A 20,296-nucleotide genomic window follows, 5' to 3' on the forward strand; every position below is an offset into this window, starting at 1 on the left:
CTATTTTATTAGAATGGACCAAAGTCTTAATGAGAAAAACAATATCATGCTTATTCATTTTAAGAAGCTCCTTAAGAGCTAAAATTGCTCGAGGGTTACCTAGCCCTTAGCAGTTCTAACTTATGCAATTCATGGTTGTCGGTATGCTTGAGTATCAGGTCCCACTGCTATAAAAGATTCTAGAGTTACATTGTTTAATTTAGCAAATGACTCTACTTCAATTATTGAGCCATCAGCATTATGAGTATACAACTCAGTACGCTGCCTTTTTATTCCTTCATCAATATCTAAAATGCAATCCTTTTCTTCAACTAAAATGGGCCCATCTTTTAGTATCTCTTTTCTAGTCTAACCCAACTCATTAGGTCCTAAAGTCTGATACACTTGACTTCCTGCATTCTCAGTTTGCATTGGTATTGGACCATTGACCAAAATAAATCTATGTGAATGTCTCACAAAAACATTAATTTCCACAAATTGGGTTTCCTTATATTTGAAACCCATAATTCCTGCCTTTGACTTTGCAATACTGCCCCCTGTACCATCTCAAAGCCATCTATCTCCAGTGTAACACCCCTATATTCGGTAGTGCGTTGTACTGTTCTGATGACTAGTGTTGTCTGGACAGTTAGGATGCCTAGAACTACACTTAAATATTGATGAGGAGACATAAAATAATGAAATACAAGAAAAGAAAATACAAGAAAAACAAAGAAAAAATAATAGCAATGAAATGTAACCAAGTTAAACGAGCCGAAAATCATAGCGATGGGTGACCACACCAAAAAGTTGTGGCGTGGACCGTTGACTAGCCCTGAATCGCGGGGAATCCTGAAAAATATTTTTAAGACTTAAATAAACATCTATTGAAGTATAAATGTCATTAGAAATAACAAAGAAAAATTAATTAATTAGAACAAAGAAAAACGAGAAATCGAGAAACCGACAAAAAACGATGTTACCAAAAAATTGGGAATGCAACCCGAATAGGGGCATTGTGGTCATTTGACACCTCGAGATGCTTTTTGACCTAAATGCCCATTAAAAATAAGTGACATTAAAGTTGGAAAACCCCATGAAAAAAATGAAATTTAAATGAAAAATAAATGAGGAAACTTTTGGGGTAAGATTTTGAATAATGAAAAGTTTAATATTAATTTATCCTTAAGCTAAGTTAGTGGACCATTATTCCTCATATAATATCATAAGTGGACAGAAACATCCACTAACTTTCTGCATTCATCATCTTTTCCACTTAATTTTCATTTGGCCGAACCAAATTTTCTTCCAAAGTCCATCCATGGCCACCCCTTCATGCAAGCTCCATCCACCATCATCAAGCCATTAGTTATTCTAGGTTTCTTCACTAAAGTTGTTCTATATAGCTTGGGCAAAATTTTGGGAGCAAGAAAAGAAAGTTTTGGTGGAGTTTTGAAGAAGTCTAAAAGAGGTAAATGTGTATTTTTCAATCTTGCTTCCTTAAACTTTGAGTGGATGTTGCGAGCAGTTGATTTATGGAAGAATTTTTTTAAAGTTTGATGTTTTAATAGAGATGTACATTTTGCCAGCCATGGAAATTTAGTATATGTAGCTTGTTTTTACTTGTTTATGATTATTTAAGATGTTGTTATTGATGGCAGCATGGATATGTGTATAATGGTTTGGAATTGGGTATGTAAATGGGGTATATTCATGTGGTTAAATGATGTAAATGGACTTTAAAAAATTCTGTATTATAGTGTATATATTGAGAATGGTTACAAGCTGTCCAAAAGGACAAAAAATGTGTTGTTAAAGGTGTTAATGGTAAGGTACAAACCAGAATTGGCATGAAGGAAGTAATTTGGTGAGTGTTGAATATGTAATTGGTAAGTGATGAGAAATGTGTAGTAGGGCAGTGTATGTTTTAGCTTAGAACCTTAAGTGTGTGACTCCAATTGGTATGAGACCAATTAGAGGTGAAACTAGGCACAAAATGTGCCAACTTTCATTAAGGAAGCTTACCAAAATTCTGCCTAGAAGGTGACTTGAAAAATGACCAAATCCGGATTAATGATTTGAAAGCCTGAAAATTGACCATTTGGGCCGTAGTTAGTGTTTTGGCCATAACTTACTCAAAACAAGTCCAAATGACCTGAAATTTTTACCATGAATAGTTTAGACATAGATCTACAATTCTTATGAAGATATTAAAGCCCAGAAATGGCCAAAACCAAGTCAAATAGCTTGCACAAGTTTAGGTACCAAAACTAGCCGAACTAAAAGTGACATAAAAATGACCTAAAGTTACCATTTTGATACATTCTGTCCAGCATTGGTAAATTGACCATAACTTGGTCTACACAACTCAGAATAACCTAAAATTTTGCCCTGCGTGCAATAAGACATAGACCTACAAGTTTGTAGTTTGGGGGAACTAGTAGGTCAAAATAGTACACCGAAATCCGGTAAATTACAATAAAATGCAATACACTTAAAAATGAATTTGATAACATATACCAACACTAAAGGCTCTAAAATGTGACATATTGGTAACATTGGAATTGACTCACTTAGAGTGCATCAAGGGTCAACATTATAAGTTGACTAATGAAATAAATTAAAGAGAATAGTACCAAGAAAATTTAGATATTGGATTTTATGGTTGGAAATAAATTCATTGAGTACTGAAACACTTTAAATTGTGTGTTTCAGTTGATAAGGATATTGAGAAGTATAAAGAACATTGAGTTAAGGCCTGGGAGCGATTCAAATCAGGTTTGTGCACAACTAGTTTTTAACTAATTTTGTTCTGAATATTTCATATGATTAAATGACATATTTTTCTTATATATTATGTTTAACAAGCATTGGATTTAATTCAATGATTTTTGAAATTGTTATAGTATGTATGAATTTAGCTTTGTGAAATGGTATTTCCATAAGTATTAAGCATTGTTGTGGATTGAATAAACTATGTTTTGGAAAATTGTGATAGAACATGTTTTGAATTGTGATGGGCAATTTGCATGGAAAAATATAAATTTATGATTTGAATTGTGATGAGCATAAAAATTATTGGATATTGAAATTGACTTTGAATCGAATTGTATTGTGATTTATGCTCACTAAAGGATTGTGATATTGTTTTATATCTCACTATAGATGCTTGACTAGGTTATTACCTGTTTCTCTCATTTGTTGAGAAAACAATGGAGTTAGTTGTGTTTTGATTACCATGGTACGTGCACAGGATTAGATTCTCCTCTTATTAGAGGTTAGATCTAAGTTTTTATGTTATGGCCCTTTCGGAATATTCATTATTGTGGTGTGTACTGTACATGATGATTTGACCTCCCATACCATAGGGAGTTAGAATCCAATTCGACCTCCCCGACCATAGAGAGTTAGAATCACCCCGAAGATGGCTCTTTCGGATTAGTCTTGCATAGTTAGTGGGATAAAGAATGTTTTTGAATAGTAAAGAATTGTGATTTCAATTATGATTTATGTATAATTGATTTTGTTGGAATTACCTTAAATGGTTAGTTATGATTTGATAAATTGAATTTCGTGATCAAGTCATTTTATACAAATGATTTATATTATTGGCAATGAATATTTTGAGTTTTGAAATTTGATGAGTATCCAGATTTTCAAATTATTTGCTGTAATTTTTTTTAAGGTATATTATACTATGTTTCAAAATTATAGTTGTGCACCACTGAATTCACCACTTAGCGATAATTTTGTATGCTGTCGCAGGTGAAAAGAGCATAGAGCAATTGAATAAGCTTCTTTGAATAGACATTCAGATCAGCTCCAGGTATGCCCATGTACACAGGTTTTGATATATGCATGTAATAATATGTATGTAAATTATTTGAACAGTTGTATAAAAACTCTTGTAAAATATTTTGGTATGTAATTAAATGTAAATTATTGTAAATGAAAATTTGAGATTTCATTTACCTGAATAGTTTTGTAATATTAAAGTTGAGTCTTGTAATCAATAAAATGTTCTTTATGATGATATTTGTTTGAAAGTGAATTGATTTGATTATTGAGATTTGAATTGTGAGTTGAAATGAAGTTATTGGTGTTGTATTTGAGAAAACATGTTGGGAGTGTTTTCCTTTAAATTTTGAAAAAAAATTTTATAACACTATATTTTAATCGATGATTTAAATTTCACGAAAATTGTTTTAAAATTCCTTGTAGTATATCTAATGGGTTATCGAATTCATTGATCATATTACATCTTACGGGGGAGTAGGGTGTGACATCCAATCACTATCATTTGTCGTTGCGCCACTCCAAGCTAAGGGCTCCATCCTCTAATTGACTCAACACCACCATTCTCAAAGAGAACCTCACAAAATTGATTTGTATAGCCAAGCCTACTGCATATGAAGCAAAATTGAGGTAAACGTTCATACTTGAAATTCACTATAACCCTATTATTTTCACCCTTCCTAATCCTTTTCCACCTCTTTGGCGGATTTCTCATAACCCTGAGAAATGACTGGTTTCATAAGCTATGAATTTTCTAATGAAGTTGCCCAGCTGTTTGGCAAGGTTTTCTAATAAAAAGCCTAGCAATAAATCATAAATCTAGACCCACATATCTACTTGATGCAGTGAAACTTGGGTTGGGATCTCATCCTTCTGCAAGTGATGCATCACTAATAAATGATTACTGCATGTCAAGGTTCCTCCATCAACTACCCTTTTCAAATCCACAGGATGAAAAAATTGAAACGAGAACAATTGTGGCCCCACTTCTTTGATACAAACCCCACTACCTGGACACCACAGATTTGCAAAAATATTCTGCATAACATTGAAGTTTATGGTTCGTTCAGTCAGAAAGAGCCCAATCAAGTAGTACTCCAAATTCTCCTGTTGAGCTTGTTCCTCTAAGAAATCAGAAACTAATACCTCATCCTCATCCTTATCCTCAATAGCCATAAGAATCAGATTTGCAAAATCCATATTCATCGAGAGGAAAAACAGACTTGCTAAGCATTGTAAGACAGAGAGCACTCACCACAAGGGGGAGACCATTAATTAGCAATATGATTAAAATTTTATAATTACAATAAAATATAAAAAAAAGGGTGGATTATTTGTTATGAAGCACGTATTTTGTGCTAATTTATGTATTTTACCTTCTATTGGATAAAATATGAATGGAATTTATGAATAAATAATAGATTTATTGTGAATTTAATATTTATATCTAATTAATTATATGTAAGAAATATATTTTAAATTTAATTTAAAAATTTTAACAAATTTTATATGAAGAAATTCAATCAAGCCACCACTAACCCGTAATTCGAAAGATTGAAAGCAGACGAATTGACAAATATGCCCATGAACTTTCAGTGAAGTACCCAAAAAGTTAACTTCGAAGCTCATGCGTAGGCCCATCGCTCTTTCCTTCTTCGATCTCTCCAAAGCTCCTCACTTTCTGTACCTCTACGCCCGTGTCTACACATAGAAATGAAGCCCTAGATCTCCAAAATTGATAGATTTGAAGCTCTGTCTCGAAGTGCATAGAAATCCCAGGTAATAACTCAGTAGTTTCTGTAAACTCTGTAATTTCATTCATTAATTTGGCTGATAAGAGCACAAAAAGAAATAAGCATCTAGATCTTTTGTGTGTGCGTCCTTCCTCTGTTTGGGTTCAAAAGAATGGAGAAAAAGCCTATCTTTATTAGAAACAGTAGAAATCTTTGACTTCAGATGGACCTTAGTGATTCTCTTTGCTATTTGGTCTTTGTTAATGGCTTCTGAGAAGATTAAAGAAAGGAAAGAAATAAAATTTTGATATTGTGTTTTGTTGTTTTTCTTAAGTGTGCATGCACTTCTACATATTCATGCACATTGGTGTTTTGTGCTATAGAAATTTGAAGAAAGTAAGAATTGATTAGGGCTTTTGATTATTTTATTCCATAAGAGGATTTTGAAGGGGGAAACAGAAACCTTGAGGATTCAAAAGGATATAATAGATTGAGCATTTTTTTAAACATTTCTTCAAAATGCAACAATGTTGGGGGGTCTAGTATTCATATCGTTGCTGATTCATGTTTTGTTGCTTGTGAGCAGTGTTGGGGCTGTGTTTGCTTTACTAGGAAGATAGGATTAAAATGGATGATGAGTTCTGAAATCTGAAAATATATGATTTCCATCATTATCTCTTTCTTGAAATTGGAAATTTTGTTCTAGCTAAATTGATTGTTCAGGCTGAATAACAGCTTACAAGTTCTTGTTATTTTGAATTATCAACTATGAAAAAATCAAATTTACTCTTTTTTTTTGTTTTCTTGTAAAATCATGCCATGTAACCTTATCCTGCAATTGATTTTGTTTTTATTAATTCTCTTTCCATTTTTTGAATACATGTACTTGCCATGTTTGATTGAAATCCATGTAAGAATGGGAAAAAGTATGAATCAAGGATCAACTGAGCCTAATATAGTCTACTAGCTAAGTGTAGTGGTTCTTTAAATTTTGTGGCAATGTAATGGAACTGCACTTTGTTCTATGGTTGGTGCAACATGACGGTCTTGATTGAGAAGTCATTTATTTCCTTCTAGATTGCCTTCTTTCAGAATTTTCCCAAATGGCTGATAGCAATGCGTCTTTTGGTTCCCCTGAAGAAACTGTCAACCCTAGTTCGGATGGAAATGCACCTTCTGAGATTGAGAGTGACCTTGCACTTGATACATTAGCCAGAAAGGTTCAAGAATCTCTTACTCTCGGAAAGAGACATAAATTTTGGGAAACTCAACCAGTTGGGCAATTCAAGGATATTGGGGACACCAGTTTGCCTGAAGGCCCCATTGAACCTCCAACACCTTTGTCTGAGGTAAAACAGGAACCCTACAACCTTCCCAACCTCTATGAATGGGTTACTTGTGATATTGACTCTGATGAAATGTGCACTGAGGTCTACAATCTTCTGACTAATAACTACGTTGAGGATGATGAGAATATGTTCAGATTTAACTATTCAAAGGAGTTTCTTCGCTGGGCTCTTCGCCCTCCAGGCTACTTCAAGAGCTGGCACATTGGTGTCCGTGTCAAAAGTTCAAAGAAGTTGGTTGCTTTTATCACGGGTGTTCCTGCAAGAATCCGAGTTCATGATGACATTGTTATCATGGCAGAAATAAATTTCTTGTGTGTTCATAAGAAGCTAAGATCAAAAAGACTTGCTCCTGTCATGATCAAGGAGGTGACAAGGAGAGTTCACTTGGGGAACATCTGGCAAGCAGCTTATACTGCTGGAGTGGTTCTTCCAACACCAATATCCACTTGCCAATATTGGCATAGATCTTTGAATCCAAAGAAGCTGATTGATGTTGGTTTTTCTAGGCTTGGTGCAAGGATGACTATGAGTCGAACAATCAAGCTTTACAAGTTACCAGAGTCAACTGCTACCCCAGGATTTAGAAAGATGGAGTTCCATGATGTTCCTGCAATTACTAGGCTAATTAGGAATTATTTGAGCCAGTTTGCAGCTGCGCCTGATTTTGATGAAAATGATGTGGAGCATTGGCTTCTGCCAAAAGAAGATGTTGTGGACAGTTATCTGGTTGAAAGTCCAGAGACTCATGAGATCACTGATTTCTGCAGCTTTTACACGCTTCCTTCCTCCATCCTTGGCAACCAGAATTATTCAGCTCTGAAGGCAGCATATTCTTATTACAATATTTCAACTAAGACTCCTTTGCTCCAGTTGATGAATGATGCTCTAATTGTTGCAAAACGCAAAGACTATGATGTGTTTAATGCACTGGATGTCATGCACAATGAGTCTTTCTTGAAGGATCTGAAATTTGGGCCTGGCGATGGGAAACTGCACTACTATCTTTACAACTATCGGATTAGACAAACATTGAAGCCTGCAGAACTTGGGCTTGTGCTCCTATAGTCTGGACTCAGGAATTTTGATTGCTCCACGGACCAATTGAAGGTTCCTTTTTCTTTACAATTTTGTTCTGGTAAACCTTGCTGATTAGTTTGTTTGTATGCTTGTATTAACTGTGACAATCTGAATTTAGATTGTAGGTTTCATTGAGCTATTTAAACAAACAAATTTTTGTCAGTTTTGTTGTGAGATTTATAGGCATTGTAACAAATTGTCAGGACTGAGTCTGGAATATGCTTATGTCACTTGCTGGGCTGCTTCATTATTTTTGTTTTTCTATGCTTGTTTCTTCTGTTGTCTACTATAATATTGCAGCATTATGTCTGAAAAAATAAAGAAGATAAGAAAAAAAAATCTTCTGAATGAGGTTGCCTTTGCAGTCATGGCTTTTATTTATATGCTCTCTTACTGGTTTGCATTTGGTTTTAGGATGATTTAAGTTTTGTTGCAAATTGCGTCCTTCTTGTCTTGTTTGCTAAATGAATAGCCTCAAATTGATTCATTCATCTTTAAAGGATGGAGGATTTAACCCAAAATCATTTAGAGTGGAGAAAGAGAATCTATATAGCCGACCCAAATTTTTTGGAGTAAAGGTTTAGTTGAGTTGATTTGAGTTTTATCTTTAAAGGATGGAGTAAAACTAGGCATGTATACTTTTATAAAAGATGAGCAATTGTGCAATAACTATTGGGTAGGTTTATAGAATGGTAAGAATCAGGACCAGAAGTTGGATTTTATGGGAGTACTATTGATATTTGTTTGGATTTTGTGGGTAGCTAGGACATTATTAATAATCTTGTTGTTTAATGTATTTTTAGCTAAAATAGAAACTGCTTTTGAACAACATTAAGCTGTCTCTAGCTGATAGAAACTACAGGACCAAAGAGGATATACATATGTTTCAATAATTGATCCTTGGTTTGCAGTTTCTTACTGTAAAATTGTTCACTATTATCATTGTCCTCAATGGTAAAAGGACCATAACCCTTTGCGTGAATTATAAATTTAACTAATTTTTTTCTTTTTCATTTTATAATAATCCATCTTGCTTTTGAATTTTATGTGTTTTTGCTGCTAAGCTCTCTTGGGCGAAATAAACTATTATTTTCTAAAACAACAGTAGGACGACAATGCATTGAGCTGTGAAATCAATGACTGGGTTCAAATTGTATTCCATTACTGAAATGCATCTTTCATACGAAACAGAAATATATGATATGGCTATCAGTAAGCTACTAGGTTACTAACCGTTCACTCTTGTTAAAATATACTTTGCATTAACAAAAAGAGGGAAACCAAAAAAAAAAAGGACAAACCCCTGAGAAAACTGAAGAAAATGTCATTCCATGTAATGATATAAAAAGTAAAATTTAAAACTGATCAATTGATTCCATGAATTTACATATAGGCTCTCAAATTAATAAGGAGAAATTTCAAGAATTGTCCATGATCTTTAGGGTTATATTGATGTTCCTGAATTTAAAAATATAATATGAAAGCTCTTAAATTTTAAAATTTTATATAATAAAATCTTTTTAACTATAATAATATTGTGAACAACCTACAATAATAGTAACATAGTTAACTGTTAATTTTTAGAGGCAAAGTCTCTTTAATTAATTACTATACATCTAGCACTTTATTATTTCATATAACTAAAATTCTTTCATAATTAATTTGTAAAGAAAATTATAGTTGATTTTATATAATCACATAGAAGAAAAAGAGCTATCTACGTCATCATTGTTCCAAATTATCTACACCAAAATATTACCTATAAACTAATTATTGAAAGTAAAAAATTTATCTTTAAAGTCCAAAAAATTTTATATTATATTTTTAAATTTAAAATAACTCTGTTACAATCCTTTAAAGTTTAAGAATAACTATTGAAATTTATCCATATTATAATATTATTGCTTTTCTTAATTGTACATTTGACGAATCTAACTAAGAGTAAGACCTCACCTAATCCAACCGTAATTTTCTTCTAACTAACCAAAAAAATGGACACCGTTACTAATGCAACCCGAGAGAAAGCCATCGCTACACGCAATGTACAGATTTTGAAAACCACTTAGAATTTTGCTTTTCCTAATTATACACTCCATAACTCAAGCCACGAGAACAATCTCAAGCCAAGAGAACAATTTCACCTCGTGAACCTGTACAAATTCACAAAAAGTTTATTATTATTAATATTATTATTATTATTATTATTATTAAAAGCTTTCAAAATAATAGAAGTATAGAACTTGTCAATGTATAAATAGATGAGGAATATTTTAGGCATTTACATTGTTCATAAATCTCTTTCACTAACTGGAGCATGGAGTCGGTGTCTTCTGCCATCTTTGATACTTTTTCTGCCTCCTTAACCGCTTCAGCAGCCAAAAATGATTTATTTTCTGCTTCAGCAACTTTGTAAGCAGCAGCTATTGCTGCTTCCTCCACTGTCTCGCCAGAAAGTAATCTAGAATTTTGTGATTGCCTTGGCCTGACATCCTTTTGTTTTGGGGTTGGCGTTTTTGTTCCCAGTGAGGCATCTTGCCCGATTCTATAGCAATTTTGGACCTGCAAGTTGATGATATACAGAAAGTAAGAAGCAATCAAATAGTGGAACAACGTAAAAATTTCATCACACTTTATGATATGGATTCAAATGATATAAATGTTGGGGTGTCCTCTATTTACGACGCGCTACATCGGAGCCCGGGTGTAGTGAGAAATATGTAAGAGTGTAGGGCGTTCACCGAAAGCGATGCGCAATGCCGGCGCCCCGGTGTGGTGTTAAATGAGCAAGTGTTCTCACATCATGGACGGGTATGGGTAAAGAAGTTAGTCCATAGGACAGATAGTAGAACAGATAGTGTAACAAAACACAAGATAGACATAGAAAACAATAGAAAATATCATAGAAGGAGACCAATTAGGAAGAAACAGGATAGGAAGAGGATTAGGGTTGGTACTTAGAATGTTAGATCACTTACAGGAAAATTAATGGAGCTTGTGGATACCTTGGAAAAGAGAAGGGTAAATATTGCTTGCATTCAGGAGACTAAATGGGTAGGAGAGAAAAGTAAGTAGGTAATTCAGGGTACAAATTGTGGTTTACCGAAAAGGAGAGAAACAAGAACAGAGTGGGCATAATCATAGACAGGACATTAAAAGACACAATAATAGCTGTGAAAAGAGTAGGAGATAGAATTGTACTAGTAAAGCTAGTACTAGAAAGAGAAACAATAAATGTAGTTAGTGCTTATGCCTCACAAATAGGACTAGACAGTGAGAGTAAACAAATGTTTTGGAAAGATATCGATGATTTAATGCAAAGCATGCCGAATGAAGAGAATGTTTTCATTGGTGGAGATTTGAATGGACATGTAAGAAGTGATAGGCAAGGTTATGAGAATGTTCATGGAAGTTTTGGTTTTGATGGTCGAAATGAGAAGGGAAAAAACATCCTGGATTTTGCTATGGCATACGACCTAATACTAGCAAATACCTACTTTATAAAAAGAGAATCACATTTAGTGACTTTCAAAAGTGGGTAACATAAAAGCCAAATTGACTTTCTCTTAACCAGGAAGACAAATAGAGCTCTATGCAATGATCGCAAGGTCATTCCAAGAAAGGCTTTAATAAGTCAACATCGGTTAGTGGTCTTTGATGGCAAGTTTAGGAACAATTCAATGTCAGAAGAAATATTGTAGCTCGAACAAAGTGGTGAGAGTTCAAAGGAGTAAAGCAAGTGCAGTTCAAAAATGAGCTTCTTGAGTCTGAAGTATGAAAACTGGATATAGAGGCCAATGATATGTGGATACAGATGGCATCAAAGATTAGAGAAGTAGCTAGAAAAGTACTTGGAGAGTTTAAAGGACATGGACCAACATCAAAAGAGAGATGGTGGTAGAATGAGGAAGTACAAAAGGCAGTGAAGAGAAAAAGGGAATGGTATAAGAAATTATCTAAATGTGATAATAATAAGGCATATGAACAGTACAAGATAGCAAAGAAAGAGGTAAAAAAGGCAGTTAGTCAAGTAAGAGCACAGGCCTTTAAAAAGTTAAATGAGAAACTTAAAACTAAAGAAGGGGAGAAAGATATTTATAGATTAGCAAGGAGGAGAGAAAGTAAATGTCAAGATCTCAATCAAGTTAGGTGCATTAAGGATAAAGAAGGAAAAATGTTGATGAAAGATGAGGACATTAAAGAAAGATGGAGACATTAAAGAAAGATGGGGAAATTATTTTAACGATCTCTTTAATAATAGTCAAAATGGTAATAATAATAGTCAAAATGGTAATAGCGTGAATATAAACTATATAACAATAAAAAAAAATGTGAATTATACTAAAAGGATTAGATCTTTAGAAGTAAAGGAAGCACTTAAAAGAATGAAAGTGGATAAAGCCTGTGGACCTGATGAAATACCAATTGAAGTGTGGAAGTGTTTGAGAGATATGGGAGTGTCATGGTTAACTAAATTATTTAATAAGATTCTAAACTCAGAAAATGCCTGATAAATGGAGGAGGAGTATTTTAGTACCTATTTTAAAAAATAAGGGAGACATACAGAGTTGCTCAAACTATAAGGGAATTAAACTCATGAGCCACACTATGAAGTTGTAGGAGAGAGTTGTGGAGCATCGACTACGTCATGATACTTCTATCTCTCTCAGTCAATTTGGTTTCATGCCCGATTGTTCAACTATGGAAGCGATCTTTCTCATTAGAAGCTTGATGGAGAAATACAGAGATGTGAAAAAGATCTACACATAGTTTCTATTGATTTGGAGAAGGCTTATGATAGTGTTCCAAGAGATGTCTTATGGAATGTGTTAGAACAAAAGAGAGTATCTATTAGGTACATACAAGTGTTGAAAGATATGTATGAAGGAGCAACTACTATTGTGTGCACAGTGGGAGGGGACACGAGATTTTCCGATCTCAATTGGATTACACCAAGGATCAGCCATAAGCCTTTACCTTTTTACATTAGTTTTAGATAAATTGACGAAACACATACAAAAGAGTATTCCTTGGTGCATGATGTTTGCGGATAATATTGTTCTGATAGATGAGACATGAGAAGGAGTCAATAGAAAGCTAGAGTTTTGGAGAAGTACTCTAGAGCCAAAGGGCTTTAAGTTAAGTAGAACGAAGACAGAACACATGCATTGTAAGTTCATTGAAGGCCAAACTGGTGATAGGGAAGGAGTTAGTTTGAATGGAGTGATACTGTCCCAAAGTAATCACTTTAAATATCTCGGCTCAGTCCTTCAAGTAGATGAGGGATGTGAGGAGGATGTTAGTCATAGGATTAAAACCGAATGGTTGAAGTGGAGACGTCCCATGGGAGTTTTATGTGATCGCAAGATTTCCAATAAGTTGAAAAGAAAATTTTACCGTACAGCCATACGACCAGCTCTGTTATATGGTAGTGAGTATTGGGCACTGAAAGAGTCGTATGCGTCTAAGATAAGAGTTGCAGAGATGAGAATGTTAAGATGGATGAGTGGCCATACTAGACTAGATAAAATCCGTAATGAGAGTATCAGAGAAAAGGTAGGAGTGGTGCCAATTGAAGATAAGTTGAGAGAAGGGAGATTGAGGTGGTTTGGTCATGTGAAGCGTAGACATACGAAGGCTTCAGTTAGACAAGTAGAGCACATTAGGTTAGGTTAGAGGATAGAAAGAAAAAAAGAGATAGACCTAAATTGACTTAAAGGAGAGTAGTACAACATGACCTAGAAACATTACACATTTCTGAGGATTTAACCTAAAATCGTTTAGAGTGGAAAAAGCGAATCCATATAGCCGACCCCAAATTTTTAGGATAAAGTCTAAGTTGAGTTGAGTTTAACATGTATGCTCCAAATCGAAAACCACAAAACAAAATCTCAGTATGAGAGAAACATTGATGTTTACAGTGTAGCGATGAAATCTGTGCTTGAAGCAAGTTGTTATCATATTTAAATGAATATCATGACATTATAACTGCACATCTAAAGAGTTGGAAAACCAATGATTATTAAAGCATTCGCAAATCACTGTAGCATCCTAACAATATTTTTACCTTTTCCAATTTGCCTTGTGAAACAAGCCTCCTCAACCTTGAACTTAATAACCTTCTAAAATTTTGTGGCACCACGTGCCTTTGCTGCACCACATGTAAGAAGATGGTCATAATCTGAATTCATATGAAATTAAATAGAGAATTCAGAAAACTAAAAAACAAGGCAGATTCAAAGAATAAGATCAAAAGCTACCACATAACAATTAAATATTGGCCCATATTTACATTTATACCCTTGTGACATGCAGCTCATTCAAGGACACATAAGGTGAAGTGAAGAAGTAGGGGAGCAACAGCACATCAAAATTCAATGGTAGCACTACTGTTGTATTTTGCTTTTTGTTTGAAGTAAAAAGCCATCAGTTGGACAATTAGACCCACATTAGATGAAACTTGTCCAAAACTTACACAACCTGGATTCCACTTTTCCTTAATTTTATATCACCCATTGATCTCTACCTTCCAGCGGAAATGTACACAATAGACAATCAGTGGCTGTCAGGCATCTTAAAACCCTGCCCTCTCTTTCAATTTTTTTTTCCAAAAAAGAAAAAAGAAAAAAAAAAGCAGTGAGTTTCTACATTCAACTACTACGTATTACACAAGGAACATGCAATAGCCAAGGGATATCTTAGTTGTCTTTGCTGTCTCATATATAATTGCCATTTATATTCCCCCAAGTCCACCCTGCCAACCTGCTATGATAGTGCATATATAATGGTAAAATATAGGACCTGCAAATTCTTACTATATTGTAACATAGCACTAGCAATCCCATGGTAAAATCATACTTATAAAGTTCTGACAGCAGAACCAGGACATATAAGGAAAACCAATCCAGGATCTAGTAATTCCATTTTAAGCTTGAAGAGCAACAATTATAGAGGGATTCGAAAATCATTTCATGCAGCCAGATATCAAAACAAATTGATTTCCCATATCCTTTCTGATGTTTAAGCTCTAGGTTTGATAGGCTTCTGTTTTCTTACCCAGATTACAGTTTTCCAGCACAGTAAAACATAACTTAGTGTTTGTTCAGTATTGCGTTTAGAGGCCTAAAACTGTTTTTCTGAATAAAAGCACCATTTTATATACTGTTGAAAAAAACAATTTGAAAAAAACTGTTTTGTTATTTTGGTATTATTTTGACTAAAACTTATCAAATTTAATTTTAAATTATTTTTTAATATTCTCTAACTAGTATATCTAAAAAAGTTATTTTCTCAACAATAGTTTCAATAATAATGCTAAATAGGCCCTTAGGCATATTGGCAACAAAAACTACATAGAAGATAACAAGAGGAATCCATCTTACCTCAATAAAGTGAACAATAGCACTGATATCACATCCATTTGTGTCTTTTATGGTTGAAAGAGCTTCAAAAATCATTGCATCATGCCTGGTGGGCAGAACAATAGTATCAAACACCCACAAATAGGAAAAACAAAGAAGAAAATAAATGTTTATTATAACTATTCTCATATATATAAGAAGGGCTCCAAATATGTGATCAGCAACTATAACCATAAAAGCAGAGGAGTACAGAAGCGTTCCCCAAAAAGCATCAATGTAGTGAAAAATACAAAATATATAAAATAATTTGGAAAGTTTCGACTTGACCTTAATAAAACATTAGATATAATAACAATATTAAAGTATCAGTTAAATGCAAATAAAAAATATCAGATGACTACAACATATAATTCCATAGTTTTTAATCCCTGCTCGACCATAAAATGCAAAGAGAATTCTGTCCTATCTGGAATCTGAAATAATTATCTTTACCATTGACTGTGTGGTAAAAATTACATTAAAAAGAGAATAAAAGAGATTTTTACAAAATAGGCAGAAACATACAACCAACAATATCATCAATTATTGCACTTTGATTACAAACTTCCAACAGTGTTACTTTCTAGGTAATAAATTCCTAAAGAAACAACAGAACAGCAAGTAATATAACTTTCAATCAAAGCAAGCACTAGATGATAAGAGCATTACAAAGATGTAATTGAATGCTCTGATAACTTAAACAAAAATTAATGCATGGACAAAAATTTATGTACCATATAGGTTAATAGAAATGAGTGATACCAGAAAGAACAAATTTGACAACCTTGGGGCATTCTTTCCATCCACAGCGTTGTTTGAAAGGTCATCCATAAGAGCATCCACAGATCCATCAGCAGAAGCAGAGTTTGGCGCATTGGAGGGTGGAGTTACTGTTACAGTTTTAATTTTATGTGCCCTTGCTTTATCCTTAGAACCTTGTGCAGAATTACTAACACTCAAATTCCGCCATTTGTCCTGCACATAAATGTATGGATGAGACAGCAAAACAGCAAGCAGGGTTCCCTGAACTTTTGCTATATCAACAATAGTACAGAAAAAATAGACTATGGTAACTTAAATTACAAGAATCCAACTGGCAAGAAACATCAAAGAGCACTATTATTGAAGTAAGTTTGATAGCAGAAATAGGTATAAAGTCATAAGATATATTGAAAGAGAACAAGGAAAAAAATAGAGAGAGAATAGAAATTCGAAGGGTTGTCAGGGCTTCCAAGTTGAAATTATGCGAACTGAATTCAAATGCTAGAACAAGTGTAAACATAAAGATTTCAGTCCATTCATTTCAGTTAAGACTAAGACCCTATTAGAAACCCCTTCCACCCACATTAACGTAACAAACCCTTTAATTTCAACTTATAATTGTGATGCAGCGTGAAGCTCTAACAAAATGCACACCCACACATAATCGTTGAGAGAAAAAATAAATCTTGCATAAATTATATTGACTGAAAACTAAACTTTAATTACATAAATTCTAGGGGTTTATACAGAGTTTAGATTCCTAAACTAACTATGAAAATATAAATCCTAACTAAAGTAGAAGGTTTATTACATCCAAAATAGGAATCCTAATAAAAAAGGAAGAAATATAAGTCTTAATTGAAATGGGAAGAAACAAATCCTAGCTAGAATAGGAAAATACATTAAGATCCAAAATAGAATAAGAAAATAGCTAAGTCCTAAATAGAATAGAAAATTAAACATAAATCAGAATAGAAAATTTAAAACTAAATCTACAGCTCTTTTCCCATCCCCCCTCAGCATCAAATTGAAATACAAAAATAGATATCCAACTTTCCACAAATTTAAACCCTTGCCCCTGCCTAGAACACACAGAGGAAGTGCACACACAATCTGACTGCCACCTTCCACTACCCAATTGCTGTAGCTGCTGCCTGCTTGTGAAACACCAACAATTTCTTCAGTTATTACTAAGCTGAATAGTCCTTTCAGAAAACAGCGCTTTTTATCAGAATGACCTAATTTTTACTTTGCAATGTTAAATTTGGAGAGAGCGTTTGACAAATTACTTTACTTTACACATCAAAATTACTAGCCAAGTCAATGTTGCAACCCAACCACACTTATATTCTCCTTTTAACTTTTGTTTGTTCCCGGATATGGGACTTAAATTCCCAACACTCCCCCCTCAAGCATGTTTATCATTTGATAATTAGTTAGTATTAATCCAATACAAGCCCAATTATACAGCTTTATGAGCGGCTGAAACACACAACCCAATCTAGGCTCTGATAACATGTTAAATTTGTAGAGAGTGTTGGACAAATTACAATTTAATTCATTTTAATTTGAACTTGTATAATGAATTATCTTACTTTATACATCAAAATGACTAATCAAATCAATGTTACAACACAACCACTCACGTTCACCTTTTAACTTTTGTTTAGTCTCCCCAACATGCAACGTTAAATCCTAGTTTTACCACGGTAGTCTAATAATCAAAATCATCAAACCAAATTAGCAACTCATTATCCGCAATTGTTCAATTCAGATGTGATTTGGAGATTAACAATAGCAATTACGTAAATTCGTGCACAAGCCTAGGTTTATTGCCGCATACATTTGAAGGTTTCAATGTCTAATACAGGTAAATCCCTAAATTCAACAAATTCTCACGCAAAAACAAATTTAATATTATTTCCCGCGATACATTCAACATTTTCCAAAGCCAAATTAAAAACCTAAACAATGCAGTGATTTAGGGAGAAGGAATTAAAAGAAAGAAGGCAAGAATGGTAAATAGATAGAAACCTTAAGGTCGATGTTAGAGCGTTGAGTGAGGAAAGGAGCAAAATCGGGATCTTTGAGAATGTTCTTCCACTTGCCAGAGCCGTGCTTAGCCACTCCGTTTAGCAGCGCCTCCTCCTCCTCCGCTGTCCATTTTTGCTTCTCTTTTCCCATTATATCCCTGGCTCGCTGCTTTCTTTCTCGCTCTCAAACCCTCTTTTCTTTTTTTCTTTTTTTTTTTTTTATTTATGTTCAGTGTCCGTTTTGTGCAATGGCGATTGGCGGGACATCTGTTTCTCCCTCCAGCATTTCCCTAATCAATATTTTTTTTATGAATAAAAATTTAATAATTACCGATTAAATATTTATATTAAAATTATATTCTTATTATTTTAATTATATATATATATATCTTAATTAATTTTATACTATTTTAATATAAATATTTAATTTAAAATTTATAATTTATTTTATATAAATTCAAATTTATATTAAATATAATTAAAATATTTTATTGTTAAATTAAATATGTCATTTTTTAAAATATTTACTTATAAAGTTATTTTTATGAGTTTGGTTTACTTAGAGGTTGTTTGTATGTAATTTGTTTTAATTAATATAAAATTAGCGAAATACTTATATATATATATATATATATATATATATTAGATTTAATTAAGTAATTAAATTATTATTAATTAAAAAATAATAATTTTTTAATAAAAATAATAATTTTTTAATAAAAAAAATTCACATTGCTATTTAAAATATTAAATCTCTAAAATATTAGTAATAAATTTTGATTAAATAAGTTTTTAATTGTTTTTAAATTATTGGTTTTAATGGCCATAAGCTTTTTTTTAAATGACAATAAGTTTTTATTTGTAAATAATAATAATAATAATAGATTATTATTATTATTATTATTAAATTATTTTAAAACAATATAAATAAAATAATATTAAAGTAAATTAAAATTTATTAAATAAATAAAAGAGAGTGAGAAAATTGTTAAGTATTTATTTTTTTTAAGTAAACATTAGTCTTAATTTTATTGCAATTGACATTTTCAAATTAAAAATTAGAAAATATGCTAATTATATTTATTAATTATATATTATAATTATTTAAGAAATGCAAAAAAAAAAATTTAATGTTGCCTTTTCTTATTTAAAAAAATAAAAATTAATAGATGAGCATTACTTTTAATAATTTGTAACACCCTTATTTTTTAAATAATTATTTCATATGTAAATAGTATTATTTTTTTATATTAAATATTATAAAAATTTATTTGAAATTTTTTTGAATTTTAAAAATCTGGTTTGATTTTTTTAAGATAATAAATTTCATTGATTTTTAAAAATTAATTTAAATATCACGTGGTAAAAGCAAATAATATAATTGAACTCCAAAAATTTTTTTGAGATTTCTATAATTTTTTTGAAATTTTTGGACCTCGTTTTCTATCCCAATGCTGAGTAAAAATTTAATTTTGGATATTTTGAATTATGACCAAAATAATCAAATCGGATTGAATCGAACTGGGCCATTTTTATTTTTCTTTCCCTTCTTCCCCTATGCCCCGACACTCTCCCTCTCTCTCTCTTGTTTTCTCTCCACCAGCCACCACCCCACCCTCTTGAGCTCACTGGCACACCACCTGGTACCTCCCCTACTGCCGGCCGCTGTCCCAAAAGCCGAAAAATCCAGCTTGAAGCTCCCTTACGTGCAGCGCTGATCGTTTACCTTCCCTACCAAAATCCGGCCGATCCGGCCACCATTGGACCGTATCTTGTCCCAAAACTCATCTACACCTCGAGAGCTTCTCATAGACACCAAGAATATCAATTTTCATTAAACAGTTTGTCCAATTTTTGTCTGAAAATTTTTAACCCATTTCAATTTTTAGGCTAAATTTCTCCCAGACCGAGAATCCCACCGGAATTCCGAGAGTACTGGCGTGTTCTACACGATAAGAGCTTTAACGCAATATAAATTTCAAAAATTTTCAACACTAAAATTTTGGTAGGTCCCACGAACTTCGCAGTGATTTTTTGAGCTTTAAATGAGCTTAAATAATTTTGTAAATATTTTTATTCTAACCCCTGATGTTGTGGGCTTTCCGTAGGTACTTTTGTTTAATGGAAATTCGACTATCGCCCGGATCTGTAATTTCGGGCCGAACAGATAA

General features: G+C 32.9%; 2 protein-coding genes across 5 annotated transcripts; one reads left to right on the top strand and one right to left on the bottom strand.

Annotated features, from left to right (window-relative positions):
• The first annotated feature begins 5,382 nt into the window (after positions 1 to 5,382).
• LOC110634088 (glycylpeptide N-tetradecanoyltransferase 1) lies at positions 5,383 to 8,183 on the top strand. Of its 3 annotated transcripts, none has more exons than XM_021782987.2 (2): positions 5,383 to 5,553; positions 6,423 to 8,183. In XM_021782987.2, the coding sequence occupies exon 2, from the start codon at positions 6,611 to 6,613 to the stop codon at positions 7,919 to 7,921; it is 1,311 nt and encodes a 436-aa protein (XP_021638679.2). In that variant the 5' UTR covers positions 5,383 to 5,553; positions 6,423 to 6,610; the 3' UTR covers positions 7,922 to 8,183. The 3 variants fall into 3 exon arrangements, with proteins under 3 accessions (XP_021638679.2, XP_021638680.2, XP_021638678.2); XM_021782988.2 differs by having other exon boundaries at positions 6,600 to 8,183; XM_021782986.2 differs by having other exon boundaries at positions 5,384 to 5,553; positions 6,585 to 8,183.
• A 1,618-nt stretch (positions 8,184 to 9,801) lies between these two features.
• Positions 9,802 to 18,374, bottom strand: LOC110634116 (telomere repeat-binding factor 4). Of its 2 annotated transcripts, XM_021783021.2 has the most exons (6): positions 18,127 to 18,372; positions 16,115 to 16,305; positions 15,313 to 15,397; positions 13,998 to 14,081; positions 10,216 to 10,492; positions 9,802 to 10,083 (listed from the first exon to the last, which is right to left on the bottom strand). In XM_021783021.2, the coding sequence occupies exons 1-6, from the start codon at positions 18,274 to 18,276 to the stop codon at positions 10,052 to 10,054; spliced, it is 819 nt and encodes a 272-aa protein (XP_021638713.2). In that variant the 5' UTR covers positions 18,277 to 18,372; the 3' UTR covers positions 9,802 to 10,051. The 2 variants fall into 2 exon arrangements, with proteins under 2 accessions (XP_021638713.2, XP_021638712.2); XM_021783020.2 differs by lacking the exon at positions 9,802 to 10,083 and having other exon boundaries at positions 10,093 to 10,492; positions 18,127 to 18,374.
• Between the last annotated feature and the right edge of the window lie 1,922 nt (positions 18,375 to 20,296).

This window comes from Hevea brasiliensis, chromosome 1, assembly GCF_030052815.1.
Source record: "Hevea brasiliensis isolate MT/VB/25A 57/8 chromosome 1, ASM3005281v1, whole genome shotgun sequence".
Classification (NCBI taxonomy): Eukaryota; Viridiplantae; Streptophyta; class Magnoliopsida; order Malpighiales; family Euphorbiaceae; genus Hevea; species Hevea brasiliensis.

Excerpts from the sequence above, each read along its gene's own strand:
- LOC110634116 (XM_021783020.2), bottom strand. The coding sequence starts at position 18,276 with ATGGGAAAAGAGAAGCAAAAATGGACAGCGGAGGAGGAGGAGGCGCTG. Across the intron at positions 16,306-18,126 it reads GCTCTAACATCGACCTTAAG|GACAAATGGCGGAATTTGAG; the intron begins GTTTCTATCTAT and ends ATTTATGTGCAG. Across the intron at positions 14,082-15,312 it reads CTATTGTTCACTTTATTGAG|CAAAGGCACGTGGTGCCACA; the intron begins GTAAGATGGATT and ends CATGTGGTGCAG.
- LOC110634088 (XM_021782987.2), top strand. The coding sequence starts at position 6,611 with ATGGCTGATAGCAATGCGTCTTTTGGTTCCCCTGAAGAAACTGTCAAC.